At 52.4% G+C, this 15,705-nt stretch overlaps 1 protein-coding gene across 4 annotated transcripts in view; it reads right to left on the reverse strand.

Moving 5' to 3' along the window:
* SLCO3A1 (solute carrier organic anion transporter family member 3A1) overlaps positions 1-15,705 on the reverse strand; it is a 207,994-nt gene that overhangs the window by 157,705 nt on the left and 34,584 nt on the right. For all 4 annotated transcript variants that reach the window (XM_054713286.1, XM_008156470.3, XM_028132591.2 and 1 more), the window contains exon 2: positions 9,597-10,062. In XM_054713286.1, coding sequence (XP_054569261.1) covers positions 9,597-10,062 — 466 coding nt within the window. The remainder of the gene's footprint in view (positions 1-9,596; positions 10,063-15,705) is intronic.

The raw sequence follows: 15,705 nt of genomic DNA on the forward strand, positions 1-15,705 counted from the left end.
GTGCCCTGACCAGGAATTGAACAGTGACCTCCTGGTTCATAGGTTGGCGCTCAACCACTGAGCCACACCAGCTGGGCTGTCGGTTAGTGTTTTAATGGCCCCAAGAGCATTTTTCTCAGTAAGAACACATGGAAAATTTTGACTTTGAGAGTTCAGATTCTATTAATGATCCCCAGCACATTTTTAAAATGTTTTTGCTTTCAGAGCCAAAAATAAAAGTTTTGATTTTTCCTATCTGTGCATCAGTTCAAACCAGCACAGAAAATGTGCTGAATATTACCCAAAACACCCATGGTCAGGCTGACAGAAGGGATGGAAAATTTCAGCCCCAAAGGAGTTCCGGGGGGAAGGGGATGGGTGGAGGAGGAGGGCTGAGAGGGCGTCTGTCCCCAACGCCAGAGAGAACGCATCTGACGTTTGACCCAGCGTGACCTCAGTGCCGCTCAGATGCTTCCTGTTGTAAGTACAGTGGCTCCCCAGGGGGCAGGTGCTGTGGAGAGCTGAGCCCTGGACAACATTCCAGTCCCCAAGTGCCATCTGTCACTCGGTACTGCCTATCACCTCAACTATCTCGGCTTACCTCACCCCGAGACGCCTGTTATCAGGGTCTGTTATCAGGGTCTGCCCAGCATAAGGACTCTGCTAGTATGTGATCCTAACCTCTTTTTGCTCATGAAGCTCTTTGAGAATCCAGTGAGAGCTTCCCCACAGGGTGCAGATATCTCCATGTAACTTCAGCCCCGACACACATGTGAGAACCTTTAGCCTCAAGCGGCTCAGGTCCGTGGCGCTCGGTTTTTCCTGACACATTTAACATACTGCCTGTGTCCCAGCTCTAGAGACTACACTCAACTTCTTATGAGTGCCTATTAGCCACCTAGTGCTTTGGTATCTTTACTTATTTTTAAAAATTATATATATTTTTTATTTTAGAGAGGAGGGGAGAGGGAGAGAGATAGAAATATCCATGATGAGAGAGAATCACTGATCGGCTGCCTCCTGCACGCCCCACACTGGGGATGGAGCCCGCAACCCGGGCATGTGCCCTGAGCAGGAATGGAACCGTGACCTCCTGGTTCCTAGGTTGATGCTCAGCCACTGAGCCACACTGGCTGGGCTGCTCTGGTATCTTGATTTTTGTCTATATGTGGACTCAGACACACACACACGCGCGCACGCGCACACACACACACACGCACGCACGCAGCTGGGTAGGAATGAAGTGGCAAAGCCAAGTTGAGAATGAAACATGTTCATTTAGCTTATTCACTCCCGACAATCTGAAGGCCTTCGAGAGGGTGGAGGGGGCTTTGGCAATCGCCGTCCACATAAAGAAGCCAGGGCTGCTTATGATTTTTCCATTCAATAAAGAGCGCCATTGAATGAGCTGAGCGTGCTCGACATTCTCCTGCCCACATAAGCCATTTGCTATTTAAACACTCACTGTTCCCGCACAGAGCCTGCCAACAGGTTATTTTTAACTGCTTTTGTTTGGTTTTGGTGGCTAGGGAGAAAGTGGAGGGGGTATTACTTTTGGCCTCTGGGTCCCTGTCCTACAACTTCAAAGTCTATGAAATAATGAAGTGAAGAACTAACCAGAACATCCAACCTAATCACTTTTATTGTAAAGGGTCAGGAGTTCTTGAATTCTTCAGAGTATCATGACTGAGTACCTTTTGTTGTTGTTGTTAATCCTCACCCAAGGGTATTTCCCATTGAATTTTAGAGAGAGTGGAAGGGACGGGGAGAGACAGAGAGAGAAACATCAATGTGAGATACATCCATTGGTTGTCTCTGGTTTGCACCCAGACAAGGCCCAGGGATCAAGCCTGTAACCAAGGTACATGCCTTGGCCGGAATCGAACCCGGGACCCTTCAGTTCGAGGGCTGCCGCTCTAACCACTGAACCAAACCGGCTAGGGCATGAGTCCCTTGTCAGGACACCTTGTACTTCACTCATTGATCTTCCAGAAAAAGTCACAGCAAAGCCAAGTGGCTGCTGTCCGGCTCACACTGAATCTACCTGAACTGCCCTGAGCTTCTGAAGTTTTCAGCAAATGTGGACAAGGCTATGGCCACAAAGAAGTTCATCACCCAAACATCCAAAAAGCAAATCGAAGTGTTTTTAGACTGACAAAATCTTATGCAATTATCTGAAACAATGTCCGTTGTTTATGATACACAAGAAGTTGATAACATATCTATAATAATAAAAGGGTAATATGCTAATTAGACCAGCCATCATTCCGGACATCCTTCCTGACGAAGCCGGGGCCAGAGGAGGGAAGCAGCCTGGGTCCCAGGTGCCTGCTGGCGGCCAGAGAAGGGAAGCCCGGTTCCGGGTCCTGGAGGGAAGCCGGTGCCAGCAGCCGGGGGAAGGAAGGCCTATTCTTGCACGAATTTTCGTGCATCGGGCCTCTAGTCAATTGGTAAAAGGCAGGTTTGCTTATGGTCTGGTCTTAACTAAGTAAAAATATATACAAAGAACAAAGGCTGGAATGAAATATACCTACATTTTGGCAGCATATTCTCTAGGTACCTGGATTATGAATTATTATTTAAGTTTTCTTATTATATTTTTGTTTTCCCCAACTTGACTAACACGAGAATACATTCTTTTAAAAGAACTGCACCAATATGCAGAAACAAACTCAGAAGCAATGTGCTGGAACCCGGAGAGCCAACCAATACATCACTTGGGGGCAATGGACACACAAGATGGGGTGCCTATAAAACAGAGAGCCTGCCGGTTTAATTCAGGACTGAAGAGGCTGCTGTTCTCACATCTCCGAGATGGATTTTCTCCGAGGCTGGAACTCGAGATCTAACTGCTCGTCAGAGACCTGCCTGTGTGTTTAAACAAGTTCAGCACTTTCCTGCCTCGGTGTCCACTCCTGGAAATGGAGCTGGTATGACCATCCAGGTGAACAGGACAGTGTGTGATGATGGCCAGCATTAGACGTGGCGCCTGGTGCAAAAGACCTAACTTAGGCCAAGCCTTGCGAGGCAGGGCCCAGCCTTTGTTTTCCTGCTAAGGAAACAGGTTCGGGAAACGTGTCCAAAATTCCAGTGGCAGGTCCGTGGAGGAGCCAGGATTTGGATCTCAGGGCTGTCAGGACTGCAGGGCCCACGCTTGGAGTCTTGTCCAAGGTCACCCAGACAGTGAGCGCAGCAGTGCTTCCCCGAACCACAGGGCATGAATTATGAGCGGCTGAAAATGAATGAGCATTACCTACCAGCCGGGCAATATGGAATCGCCAGATAAGACCACACGCACGCTGCCTCGCATGTTGCTAACACACACTGAAAGCGGCGTGTGACCAGCAGGAATGGAACAGCCGAAGCAAACTGCCCGGTTTCACAGTGTCATTAATTTTAGAAAAAGAAATTAATGAGGGGAACTGCAATATCAATGAAGTAGCAAGAGTATAATGAGTTATGCTTGCCCCCACGAGGGACAGCTTTTTAATTATTTTTTTCAGATGCACTGCAGTCACCGCGTATGTGATCCATACCCGACCCACGCTCTCTTCGGAGAGTGAAAACACATTCTACCCAACGTCAAGTTAAAGTAAAAACTCATCAGGAGCAAAATAACTCTGGGCTCCCGGGGCTCGGCAGGGAAATTTGGCTCTCTCTGGTTGCCGGCTGGTATTATAGTGACCTTTGTTCTAGACAAACCATTGGCAGATGAAATCTAGGGATAATTCTCTTTGCATCATTAACCGGAACATGGAAGGCTCCACTGGGTTTCAATATGAGTGATAAAGAGAACATGACACATCCATGTCGAATACACCTGCCTCCTGGCTTGGAGCGATTGTTCCAAGCGATGTGCACGCAGGAAAGACCAGGTGAAGGCATGGGGGGAGCAGGCCCCCCCGTCAGCCAAGGAGAGAGGCCGCAGAGGAAACCTACCCTACTGATACCCTGAGCTTGGACTTCCAGCCTCCAGAACTGTGAGACATTAAAGCTATGCTTAAGCCACCCAGTCTCAGGTGTTAGGGTATGGCAGCCCTAGCACCCTCATTCAGTTCTCATCACACTCATCGAGTTTATGTCTCCTAGTAACAAGCTGCCCAGGCCTTGGCACCATCTTTAAGAGGAAAATAAATGGTGGCTGAAGTGAGGCAGGAAACCTCTTCATCAAGAAACAGAGGGCCATCCTAGCCGGTTTGGCTCAGTTGTCAGAGCGTCGGCCTGTGGATGAAAGGGTCGCAACTTCAGTCTGGCCAAGGGCATGTACCTTAGTTGCAGGCTCAATCCCGTGTGGAAGGTAACCAATTGATGTGTCTCTCTCACATTGATATTTCTCTCTCTTTCTCTCTCTCTCTCTTTCCTTCCCTTCCACTCTCTCTAAAAATCAATGGGGGAAAAAGATCCTTTGGTGAGGATTAAGAAAGAGGGAGGGAGGGAGGGAGGGAGGGAGGGAGGGAGGGAGGGAAGGAGGGAGGGAGGGAGGATGGAAGGAAGGAAGGAAGGAAGGAAGGAAGGAAGGAAGGAGGGAGGGAGGGAAGGAGGGAGGAAGGAAACGCAGGTCCTGGCCCAGAGGCGGTAAGCTTCAGTCCATTCCCCACCCATGTGAGGTTAGCGTGCAGCTGTTTGAGGAATTAGCAAAACCTGGAAGAGGGATCACCATTTTTCAGGGCGGGCCTAGCGGGCAGAACCAGAACCAGAACCAGAACCAGCATGTGGCCAGGTGTAAGGGGCAGGTTTCTACCCTAACACAGGGCCAGTCTCCTAAGGGCGCTCGTGGCTCCAAAACGGAATGACCAGCCACGCGAGGGCACGGAGCCCACCGTTCCGGAGAGGTGAGCAGAGCATGGAGCATGCCAGCTGTCGCATCTCGGAGTCTCAGCTCCAAGCTGGGCCCATCTCTTCTCAAAGCACCAGGCATCGGGACACGAGCTCTTTCTGGAACCCTAACCCGAACTGGTAGCTGTTCTGCTTCCTGCGCCCCTCTCTCTGCCGGGCTTTGAGACTCGCTGCTCTCTTCCCACCTCCTTGGTTCCTGAAACTGTTAAGTCCTGAAGTTCTCAAGCTGCCCTGTGGAGTGCCCTGACTTACACCTGACCCCTGGGCCACCCACCAGTCCCCTCCTCCACCTCAGCCTGTGACAGACACACCTGCAAAGAAACGCCCCTCTCAGACCCGGAGCTTGGCCCCGTTCAGCTACGTTATCGGAGGCCAGTTACTAACCCTCCCAGAACCGAAGTTTACCTGCCTGCTTCATTCACAACAGCAAGAATTGTAAAAACCCGTGTCCAACCACAGAGGGCATTAAATATTAAGGTATATATCCGGTAAGGGTGCAGTAATAACATTACAGAATATTTCGTGACACAGAAATGCTCATGAAATATTAAGAGAGAAACGATCATTGCAAAGCACTACTTATTATAAACACATTTTTTTTTTGTAGAAAAGAATATCAACGCACAAAAAAGACTTAAGACAATCGTAAAGCTAAGAGTAATTATTTTCTAATTATACTTTCTTTATATTTCCCAGGCTGTCAATGGTGTTAATACTTTTTAACTAGAAATAAAGTTATTTTTAAAATCTTTCAGTCTCATCTTGGCTTGTTCCTCCTCAAAGATAAAAACGAGGCAAAACCAATTGATACAGCAACTTAAGAGAAGGACACAGTGACGCCCTGGCAGGTGGCTCAGTCGGTTGAAGCATCATCCTGTACACCAAAAGGCTGCAGGTTCGATTCCCAGTCAGGGCACATACCTAGGTTACGGGTTCAATCCCCAGTTGGGGAGTGTACAGGAGGCTACCGAGTGATGTTTTTCTCTCACATCGATGTTTCTCTCTCTCTCTCTCTCTCTCTCTCTCTCTCTCTCTAAAAGTCAATAAACATATCCTTGGGTGAGGACTGAAAATAAAACAGGACACAGGAAGTTCATGGCATTAGCTACTTATTCTTTCCTACAATAAGCGTGCTGTGTCTTGAACTTGGAACAACGGAGCAGCTAAGGACACGGGGCTAAGGGAAGGCCGCCCCCTGGACTGGTGGTATGAGTGGACTCCCCAAGGGTCAATTCTTGGACCCCCACCGAATGGCTTCCACTGCCACTCTGCCTGCCTGTCCCTCGAGGAAGACAGTGAGTGCCACGTGTCACCCACGGGTCACTGTGTGGCCGCGCCGTGAGGCTTGGCTCCGCGCTGGGCTGTAGCCCGAAGCCTGCCAGCGGAGCCGCGGCCCCATTCACTGGGCTTTGTCCCCTGGTAATGAGCTCCCTTGGCTCCCTCCCCACGCTGGAAAGCGGCGCCCTCAGCGGAGAGCCAGCCCGAGAAGCCCCTTGAATGGGCCCATCGAGGAATCGAGGCGTTTGGCAGTGGCTCGGCCGAAAGAGGCCAAAGCAAATTCGCAGTCATTTCAGTGGGAAAAGTCAGCCTGACTCGAGACGGAATGTGTCACCTCCCCCTGGTCGCAGCGGGGTCGATGACATGGCCACAGGCGCGCAGCGGGCCCCTATCTGGTGACCCTGCAGGCGCCCCGGGGCAGGTCTTGTCAGCAGGGACGTGCGTGCTCGGCCGGAGCACCGCATGGCTTGGTCCCCTCCCCCGCTGACAGCCACGGGAAAGGGCCGGCTGTGAACAAGCTGTGTTTGACACGCGCAGTGTTTCTATTCCTTTCCATCTCCCTCCACACTCAGGTCTTCAGCATCTGACCCGACGGCTGCTCGCGGGCCTCTCTCTCTTACCCAGCTTTTCAGGAGCTGGGGCCGGAGGCACGCGGCTACTCACCCCAACGCGTGCTCATTTACACCCACAGTCCCAGCACCAGTCCCTTCAGCCTCTCCTCCTCTCTGCAGGGAGCTAAGAGGCCTTAATTCATATTGATTTCGTTCCGTGGGTTCCTCTAAATACTTCCCAAAGCAAATGTAGTGGCTCCCCAGTACAGCAGAGAAGTGCTAACGTTCTCATGATCACTCACGCTCTTTTATGACCTGGGTAGTAAATGGATGGACCCGTTATGCCCCGCATATACAATGGCCTTAAATTGCTCCTGGAGAATCCGAACCGTGCATGGAATACAAGGCCGCCCGTGGAGGCCAGTGGTGCAGGAGGCTGGCTCTCCGCTGTTCCCTGGGAACAAAGACCCGCGAAACCAGCAGGGAGACCCTCGGCGGGTCCATCTCCAAGGGAAGCTGGCCAGATGGACCAGAGCCGCCGACATGCCCATGCGCCATGCAAATAGCAGATGCTCTCTGCCTGCTTAACTACCGCACAGGAAAAGGGGTCCAAGCAGAAATGTGGCCGAAACGTTCTTCCTAACAAAGACTCACAGCAAATCACACAGAGGAAGGCTCGGAAGTGTGGAAGGCCCCTCTGCCCACACCTCCACCTCCCACACCCCAAACCAAAATGCCTCCCCATCCTACAGCTTTGCACGCGCCGACCAGGGAAATAACGTAGCCCCACCTGTCAGGGAAACTTCCAGAAGAGAGAGCTCTGAGCCCGGTGCCCTGCCCAGGAAGCCCCGAGCAGACGTGATTGAGCACAGCTATGGTTTGAGGAGGTATCTGGGGAGACATTTTTCTATTTGATTCTATCATCAGAGACAAGAACTCAGCTTTTCACTCTCCATTTCCTTCTCGGCGCTCTGATTTATCTACTTGCTGTTGTCACTGCCAGAAAACATCTCTCCCAGAGTCCTAGGGCAGCATCCGTCAAGCCAGAGACCAATTGTCCTGCTGGACCTCAGGAGACGAGGCTGTGGCCCATGCCCTCGTCGGCAACAGTCACAGGGAGTGGCTTTCACTCAAGCTTTAAAAGTAACAAAACGCAGCCCTAGCTGGTTTGGCTCAGTGGATAGAGTGTTGGTCTGTGGACTGAAGGATCCGGGTTCAATTCCAGTCAGGGCACATGCCCGGGTTGTGGGCTCCATCCCCAGTAGGAGGCATGCAGGAGGCAGCCGATCAATGATTCTCCCTCATCATTGATGTTCCTATCTCTCTCTCCCTCTCCCTTCCTCTCTGAAATCAATAAAAATATATTTTAAAAATAAAATAAAATAAAAGTAACAAAATGCCCATGATTTCCTTGGACCCCTGTCCCCAGCTTCAGACACAATCATGGAAGCCCCTAGCCACATGGGGAGAGGAACCGGCCGTGTCTGGCCTGAGCAGTCTCCTCCTCTACTTTGCGTTCCACGGCGAGGTCCTGACCAAGCTCCCAGGTACCGCCCTCACCGTGAGCCCATCCGCAGAGGACTGAAACACACGCTTGTAACATATTTGTTCACCAAAAGCCCCTCCTGCATAGCGGGGACCGAGAGGCACAGAGGAAAAGCAGCGTTCAGGCGTGTAGCCCTCCCAGGCCCTCCCGGCTCAGAGAGCTGGGGCGGCGTCTGCTGGAAGGTTGGGAGACAGGGAACCTCGTGTCAACTTCTGTGCAAATTCTATGGTGACCAGCCCTCCGTGTTATAACGAACTTCCGATCCCAAGGCACTGCTTTTGGGGAGGCGCAAAGCTCCGGCCAGCAGAGGTGACCTTTTCCAAGCTTAGCGTTCGGTGACGGGATGTGTCATGCAGCCCAACAGCTTGTGGGAAGCAAAATTCTACCTGGCAAACAAAAGGTGGACATGCTGGACAGGACAGGCCTCACCGTACAAATGACCTCGCAACACGACCCAGAGGCAGTGACGCGACCAAGGAGCCCATGCCACCTTGCGAAGAGCAGACACACCCATTTCCTCTAAGAGCGCATCGCCACTTAGATATTTCTTCACCCCATACCTGCAAATGGCTTCCCTCCTTCCAGGATACAATATCAGAAACTCATACAGTGCAAAGCAATTTTTAAAAACTCTCATGCACCTTATTTCTTCCGAAAGAGCCAGCTGCAGCACACACCCCCGTTACAGAAAAAAAATTACTCCAAGTCACCAACTTTGAATGATACCAAATGCCCACGAGTAGAGTCCAAGTCTACCCTGGGGCTACTGCCAGATGGCCCCAAGTTCACAGGCACACAAAAGAGCAGGTAAACAAACATAAACCTCCTCCTGACCACGCCTGCCGTCTCAAAGTCTCTTAACGCTGCTCAAATTCAGCACAGGGGCATCACCTGGGGAGTTTTTAAAATGCGTTATAGCCCCTGGAGGGTTTGGCTCAGTGGATAGAGCATTGGCCTGCAGACAGAAGGGTCCCGGGTTCGATTCCGGTGAAGGGCACGTACCTCGGTGGCAGGCTCCTCCCTGGCCCTGGGCCCTGGTCGGGGCTTGTGCAGAAGGCAACCAATCGATGTGTTTCTCTCACATCGCTATTTCTCTCTGTCTTTCCCTCTCTCTCCTACTCTCTATAAAAATAAAAATAAAATCAATGGAAAAGTATCCTCGGGTGAGATTTTTTTTAAAAAGCACTATGCCCAGATGGCACCCCAACCCAACTACACCAGATTTTTCCTGGGTGCAACTCAGACGTTAGCTCTCAAAATCCCTGTGTTCTGAAGCCAATTGTGAGAAGCAGTGGCTCCGGCAAAACACAAAAGTTCACGGCCCACCTTTCCTTCCTTTCTGAACACGCCCGCGTTACTCACGGCGCGTGAGCCAGAGAGCCGCGCCTGGCGCTGCCCGCTCCTACCTATATAGAGCGAGGAGTCCTTCCTGCGCACGTGGTCGTCGATGTAGGAGACGCCCAGGGGCTGCACGGGGGTAGCACCGATGCCCAGGAGCACCTGGGCCCCAATCAGCAGCAGGTACATCATGTTGGTGGTGGTCCGGTTCCGGCAGATGAGGTCAGGATCGGGCCCCTGGTCGCTGGCCGTGCCATTGGCGGCGCAGACGTCGCGGCCCTCGGCGCCCCAGAGGATCTCGCCGGCCTCGTACTTGTACTGGTGGGTCAGGAACTCGGGCAAGGCGGACAGCAGCGCGCCCAGGGCCATGACGATGCCCCCGCAGCCGATGAGGCGCGGCCGGTGCCCGCGCGCCCCGAAGTAGCTGACGAAGAGGATGAGCGCCAGGTTCCCGATCTCGAAGCTGCTGGCGATCACACCCACGTCGGCGCTCTGCAGGTTGAACCTCCGCTCCAGGGTGGTCAGCACGCTCACCTGCAGGTGCCAAACAAAGTCTCCGTGTCAATCCCGGTGGACAGCACGGGGGAAGCCCCTTCCGGCCTCGTGGCACCCCTGCCCCTCTCGGCCCTCCCTGGAGGTTTGTACCAGATGCAAAAAGACACCTGTGCAAGGTGATTTAAACCCGAAGAGTCCAATAAACGTTTACTCAGTACGATAACCCTAATCACACGGTTAGAGAAGTTTTTCTCACTGGCAGAGAAGTTCTTCTGGGCCCCTTTCCTTCCTGAAATGTCCTTCCTCTGCCCAGGAAGCATACGTTCCCCTACTCCATCGCACTTCAGGGACCTCCCATCCTGTAAAAGTCAGAGGTCATGGTACCTCCACGCTCCCAACTCAAACCCATCTGAGAAGACATCGGAGCCAGGGCCTTCTCACCAGCAAGCTAGCAGACCCAAAGCAAATAAATAAAATGAGACAAAAACCTGGGCAAGCTAGATGAGCTCCTTCACTTTCTTCTAGAGATTTCCAAACGATGTAGCTGTCCCTAGAGGCCGCCAGGTAGTTCATTCCTGACTGGTCTATGCCCTATAGCCCTATCAAGACCCCTCGGAAGGAATATTTTGATGCTCTCCCCCACCTCTCTATTCCTGTCTGCCTTCCATTTGTTTAACAAATATTTACTCTCTACTATTGGCCTGATAAGGCTCTAGTCACCAAAGACAGAAACACAAGGAAGAGATGACACCCGGCCTGAACATGCCGCCTAGCATGGATCTAGCCTTCCTCCAAATGTATAAGCGGCCACAAACTCCCCAAGTGCCCAGGCACATGTGCCAACACGCACACACTGTGTACACCTGTGATGATCAGCACACATGTGTTCTATTTACCAGTAACCCAATGATTCTTCTTGGCCTTCCTTCCAACTGCACACGTTCAGACAGACTCCGCCGGCCCTGAGGTTCCCGGGCGCTACAAGTTTCAGATGGCTGGGCCCTCCCAGGTTCGGACCGATTGGTCTGGGAGACACCTGGGCCCTGGGGTTCCATTAAGGAGCCCCAGGGGATTCTGGGAGCTAACGCAACAACACGCATTCCTTGCCCAACAATTCAGCTCTGGTCCTGGGGAGCTCTGCAGAGCAGCGTTCTAACACTGACACAGCCCCCATCCGTGACCGGTAACAGGACAGCTGCGGACCCCTCTGTCACCTGCATTCCAGATCTGATGCCCGTTTCCACTGTGCTTTCTTTTTTTATATGATATATATTTGTATTGACTTCAGAGAGGAAGGAGAGGAAGAGAGAGATAGAAACATCAACAATGAGAGCATCATGGATCGGCTGCCTCCTGCACGCTTCCCACTGGGGATCCAGCCTGCAACCCAGGCATGTGCCCTGACAGGGATTCGAACCGTGACCTCCTGGTTCATAGGCCGAGGCCCAACCACTGAACCACACCAACCAAGCTCCATTGTGCTTTCTAACCCAGACAAGGCCAACCCTAGGTGTGTGGCTAGATTATTACTTTTCAAACACCAAATATTGGCAATTGTCAAGAAAAGCAATGTAGCAAGTCCTGGTCTCATTAAAATGGCTTTCAAAGACTCCCCCCAAAAGTTCTGAGAGGTCTGGGGGGTGGGAGTGGGGTAAAAACAAAGGCTTCATTCATTCAGCCCGTTCCTTTGTAACACAAGCATGCATGATGGCCTATGTGCTCCAACTAAGGCTTATAATCAGTAATGCAATGATGGAGGGAACCCCATGGCCTGGGAGATGGGGGCTCCGGGGTTCACCCAGGCCTTGGTGGTGAATCCAGAGATGCCCAGAAGAGGCCGGATGCAGAAACAAGCAGGCACCCCACCTAGGCAGGTCCCCTGGGGACACGGAGAGTCACTTGGATCAGTCCGGTGGGTCTGCAGCCCGGTGACCTCCACCCTGCGAGTAGAGGGCAGTGAAGGTGGCAGGAAGGGTGGGCAGGTGGGCCAGGCTAGAGCGGAAGCCCGATCTCATTCCTGCCAGGAGGCGTAACCACATACAGGCTTGGCAGCGCATCTGAAAACACGGCATCCGCTCGGTTGGAGCAGGTGCGCCCTGTCATGAAATATCACGCAGGTACGGACATCTGCGATGACAGATAAGGGTGGAGGGGCAGGGACAGCTGTGGGCAAAAGGAAAACAAGCAGCTCTTTAGAGAGACTGACGCCGGGGCCTGCAGCTCCGTCCTGCCTCCCACCTGCTCTTGGCAGGGCGACCGCAGGGGTGACAGGAAGCCTTGACCTCCTTGCCTCAGCCTCGGGGACGCCCGTCTGGATGAAGTCTTGTGGATCAATTAGATCAGAGGCTAATGTCCTCCGTCACTTACAGCACGATTTTGGGAAGATGGGATAAGTCCGTGGTCGGCAAACTGCGGCTCTCGAGCCACATGCGGCTCTTTGGCCCCTTGAGTGTGGCTCTTCCACAAAATACCACGGCCTGGGCGAGTCTATTTTGAAGAAGTGGCGTTAGAAGAAGTTGAAGTTTAAAAAATTTGGCTCTCAAAAGAAATGTCAATCGTTGTGCTGTTGATATTTGGCTCTGCTGGCTAATGAGTTTGCCGGCCACTGGGCTAAGTAAGCATGCAGGAGGCCAGAGGCCTCACTTGTGGCTTTTCCATCAAGGAGGGGGTGCGTGCTAAAGGGAACCCCCATCTTCCTTACTGGGAAACAGAAGGGAGGGAAAACAGCTTCATCATTGGAGACCAAGGAGAAGAAACTACAGGAGGAAAACGAAAGTGGAAGTGTCCTTGCCCTGTGCCAAATGAGTAGAAAGTCGTTATTAAAAGAATGCTTCTTTATCAGGTTTCTACTACAACAATTAAAAAGAAAAAAAAGAAAGGAGGGGGGGTGTTGTATCTCAAAATCTCCTGGAGCACATGGTTAAAAAAATACAGATTCCCCGCCCTGGCCGGTTTGGTTCAGTGGACAGAGCGTTGGCCTGCGCACCGAAGGGTTCGATTTGGGTCAAGGGCACACATATCTTGGTTGCAGGCTCCTCTCCGGCCCGGGCCCTGGTCGGGGCTCGGGCAGGAGGCCACCAATCGATGTGTCTCTCTCACATCGATATTTCTCTCTGTCTCTCCCTCTCTCTTCCACTCTCCCTAAGGAATCAATGGGAAAATACCCTCGGGTGAGGATTCACAGAAATCCAGGTTCCCCAACGCTGAGATGGGGTCCGGGCGTCTGAGGTTCTATAAAGCACCTGGGGTCTCTGATGCCCACTGGGGGCTGAGGACCACGCCCCTGGCCCTGCAGGTCCACGCACGTACTCACCGTCCCCCTAGAGCTGTGGTCCTCACCCTTCGGTGGCAGCAAAGTCATTCGAGGCGCCCAGCCTGCAGGCTCCAGCCACAGAGTGCGGGCAGGGCCGGGTCTGGACCGGGTCTACGCCTGCGTGTTCTCACCAGCTCCCAGGTGATGCCCATGTGCTCATCAGGGGCTCTGATTTGAGAACTCAGCTCCCCTGAACTCCGTCTGCAACAAACCCAGCCCACGCGGGACTGCAGAGCTTGGTTTTTAAATTAGATGCCCAGGGTCAGCACCCCCTCATTTCCAGTTCTTAGACAAGCTCTCCTGAATGGGAAAGGCGGGCTGCACTTAGGGTGCCTGAAGCACGGTCAGGCCAGCTGCAGAGATGGGGGCCAGCCCAAAAGGGAGACGGTCAGATCACGCTGTCACAAATGTCATAGGGCAGGAGGCCCCAGAGGCCACGGCTCACCTTCCAAAGGGTCAGGGTTGTCAGGAACGCAGTAAGAAGCCAATATCTTAGGAGCGGTACGGGAAGCTCATTGCTCCCATGAGCCCTCTCGCTTTCTTGCTCCGCCTTACGCCTCGGGGCCTGGACCTGAACTAGAATCACCTGGGAAGTTTTTGAAACACAGGATTCGAATGTAACCTCTGCGAGCTGGGCTGGGCATGAAAGCTTTCAAAGCTCCTGTACCCAGGCCGGTGGAGGTATGTGTGTGCAGAGTGTGTGCGTGGACACTGCAGAGGATGTACATGCATGGATGTTTGCAACAGTGCAACCTGGTCATATCAGTGTTGGCATGAGGAGTGTGGCATGAGGACAGAGGAGGACAGAGGAGCCTCAAGTTCAAATCTGCCTCTATAGATGGTGGGCACATACGTGCATGCATACACTGAGTGGCCAGATGATGATGATCTCTGAACGCATAATAATCTGTCCACTCAGTGTATATCCTATATAATAAAAGGCTAATATGCAAATTGTCCCCTCGACCAGGAGTTCGACCAGCAGGCAGGCCAGCAAACCGCCCATGTCCCCTCCCCCTGGCCAGGCTGGCCGGACCCCACCCATGCACGAATTCATGCACCAGGCCTCTAATATATATATATGTATATACTGAGTGACCAGATTATTATGCGTTCAGAGATCATAATAATCTGACCACTCAGTGTATGTTACAATGCAACAACTTAAACACTTATGATGTATCCACTTGCACATTTTATTGCATTATTTGAAGCCTTAATTTAAAATTATTTTTAAAAGAAGAAAAAAATCTAGCTTTGACTGCAATTGGCCAAGTCAATCGTTCTGAGCCTGTTTTCACATCTGTGCGGTGTGGGACAATGTTTGAGGGCGTGCTACGTGGCCGCAGCTGGTACACAGTGGGTACACTGGTGTGCATGCTCTGGGTGACTTCCGGTTCCATTCCGAGCACAATGCCTGCTCCGTGGCACACACCAGAAACCTAACTATGGCTGCAGACCATGCCTGGCCTGGGGGAGTTTACAGTCTGAGGAGAACAGAAAGACAATCACACAACAGCACAGCCTCTAACCAGGGGCATATGACAGAGCGCAGAGGGCTCCAGGGAATCCGGCATCCTGCGCGTGGAGAAAAACATGTCCATGATACAACACAGACGAACTGGATTGCAGCAGGTTTGCGGGGGGCACAGGGGATGCCCCAACATTCCCAGAGCAAAGATCAGAGGCGTGAGGAGGCTTGGCAGGTGGAAGGAAAGTTCAGACAGCCCCTGGGGAAGGAAGGACCTTTTGACCCCAGAGTGCTGTGAGGAGTCCTCTGAGATGGAAAGGCCTTGAAGGCCGGCTGAGGGCCCGCCCTGGATTTGGAAGTCAGTGGGGAGCCATCCATCAGCAGCATTTCGCTGCCATCGCTGCCGAGTATGGAGTGAGCAGAAACTGCCCAGGCAGCGATTTCACCAGGGTTGCTGAGAAACGGCGCTTTGGCAGGGCAATGCTGGCAGAACGTCAGAGAAGGTGTCTGTGGGAGAGATGCCCCTAAATAAAACACTTCCGCTCTGGGGGGCGTGAGCTATGACACAGCCCAGCAGGCTGCCCGGGGACCAGGCAGAACTGTAGCCTCAAACCACATGCCCAGCAGCAGGGCCGTGACAGGGAGCAGGTGTGGACCCAGCCCAGGAGACATCAGCCTCAGACACGACTGTAGTCACGCAGCGCAGCCAGTGTGGCTCAGTGGTTGAATGTCAGCCTATGAACCAGGAGGTCAGGGTTCGATTCCCAGGTCGTGGGCTGGATCCCCAGGAGGGGGTGTGCAGGAGGCAACCGATCCATGATTCTCTCTCATCACTGATGTTTCTCTTTGTCTCCTTCTCCCTTCCTCTCTGAAATCGATAACAATATATATATACTTT

This window comes from Eptesicus fuscus, chromosome 25 (genome assembly GCF_027574615.1).
Source record: "Eptesicus fuscus isolate TK198812 chromosome 25, DD_ASM_mEF_20220401, whole genome shotgun sequence".
Taxonomy (NCBI): Eukaryota; Metazoa; Chordata; class Mammalia; order Chiroptera; family Vespertilionidae; genus Eptesicus; species Eptesicus fuscus.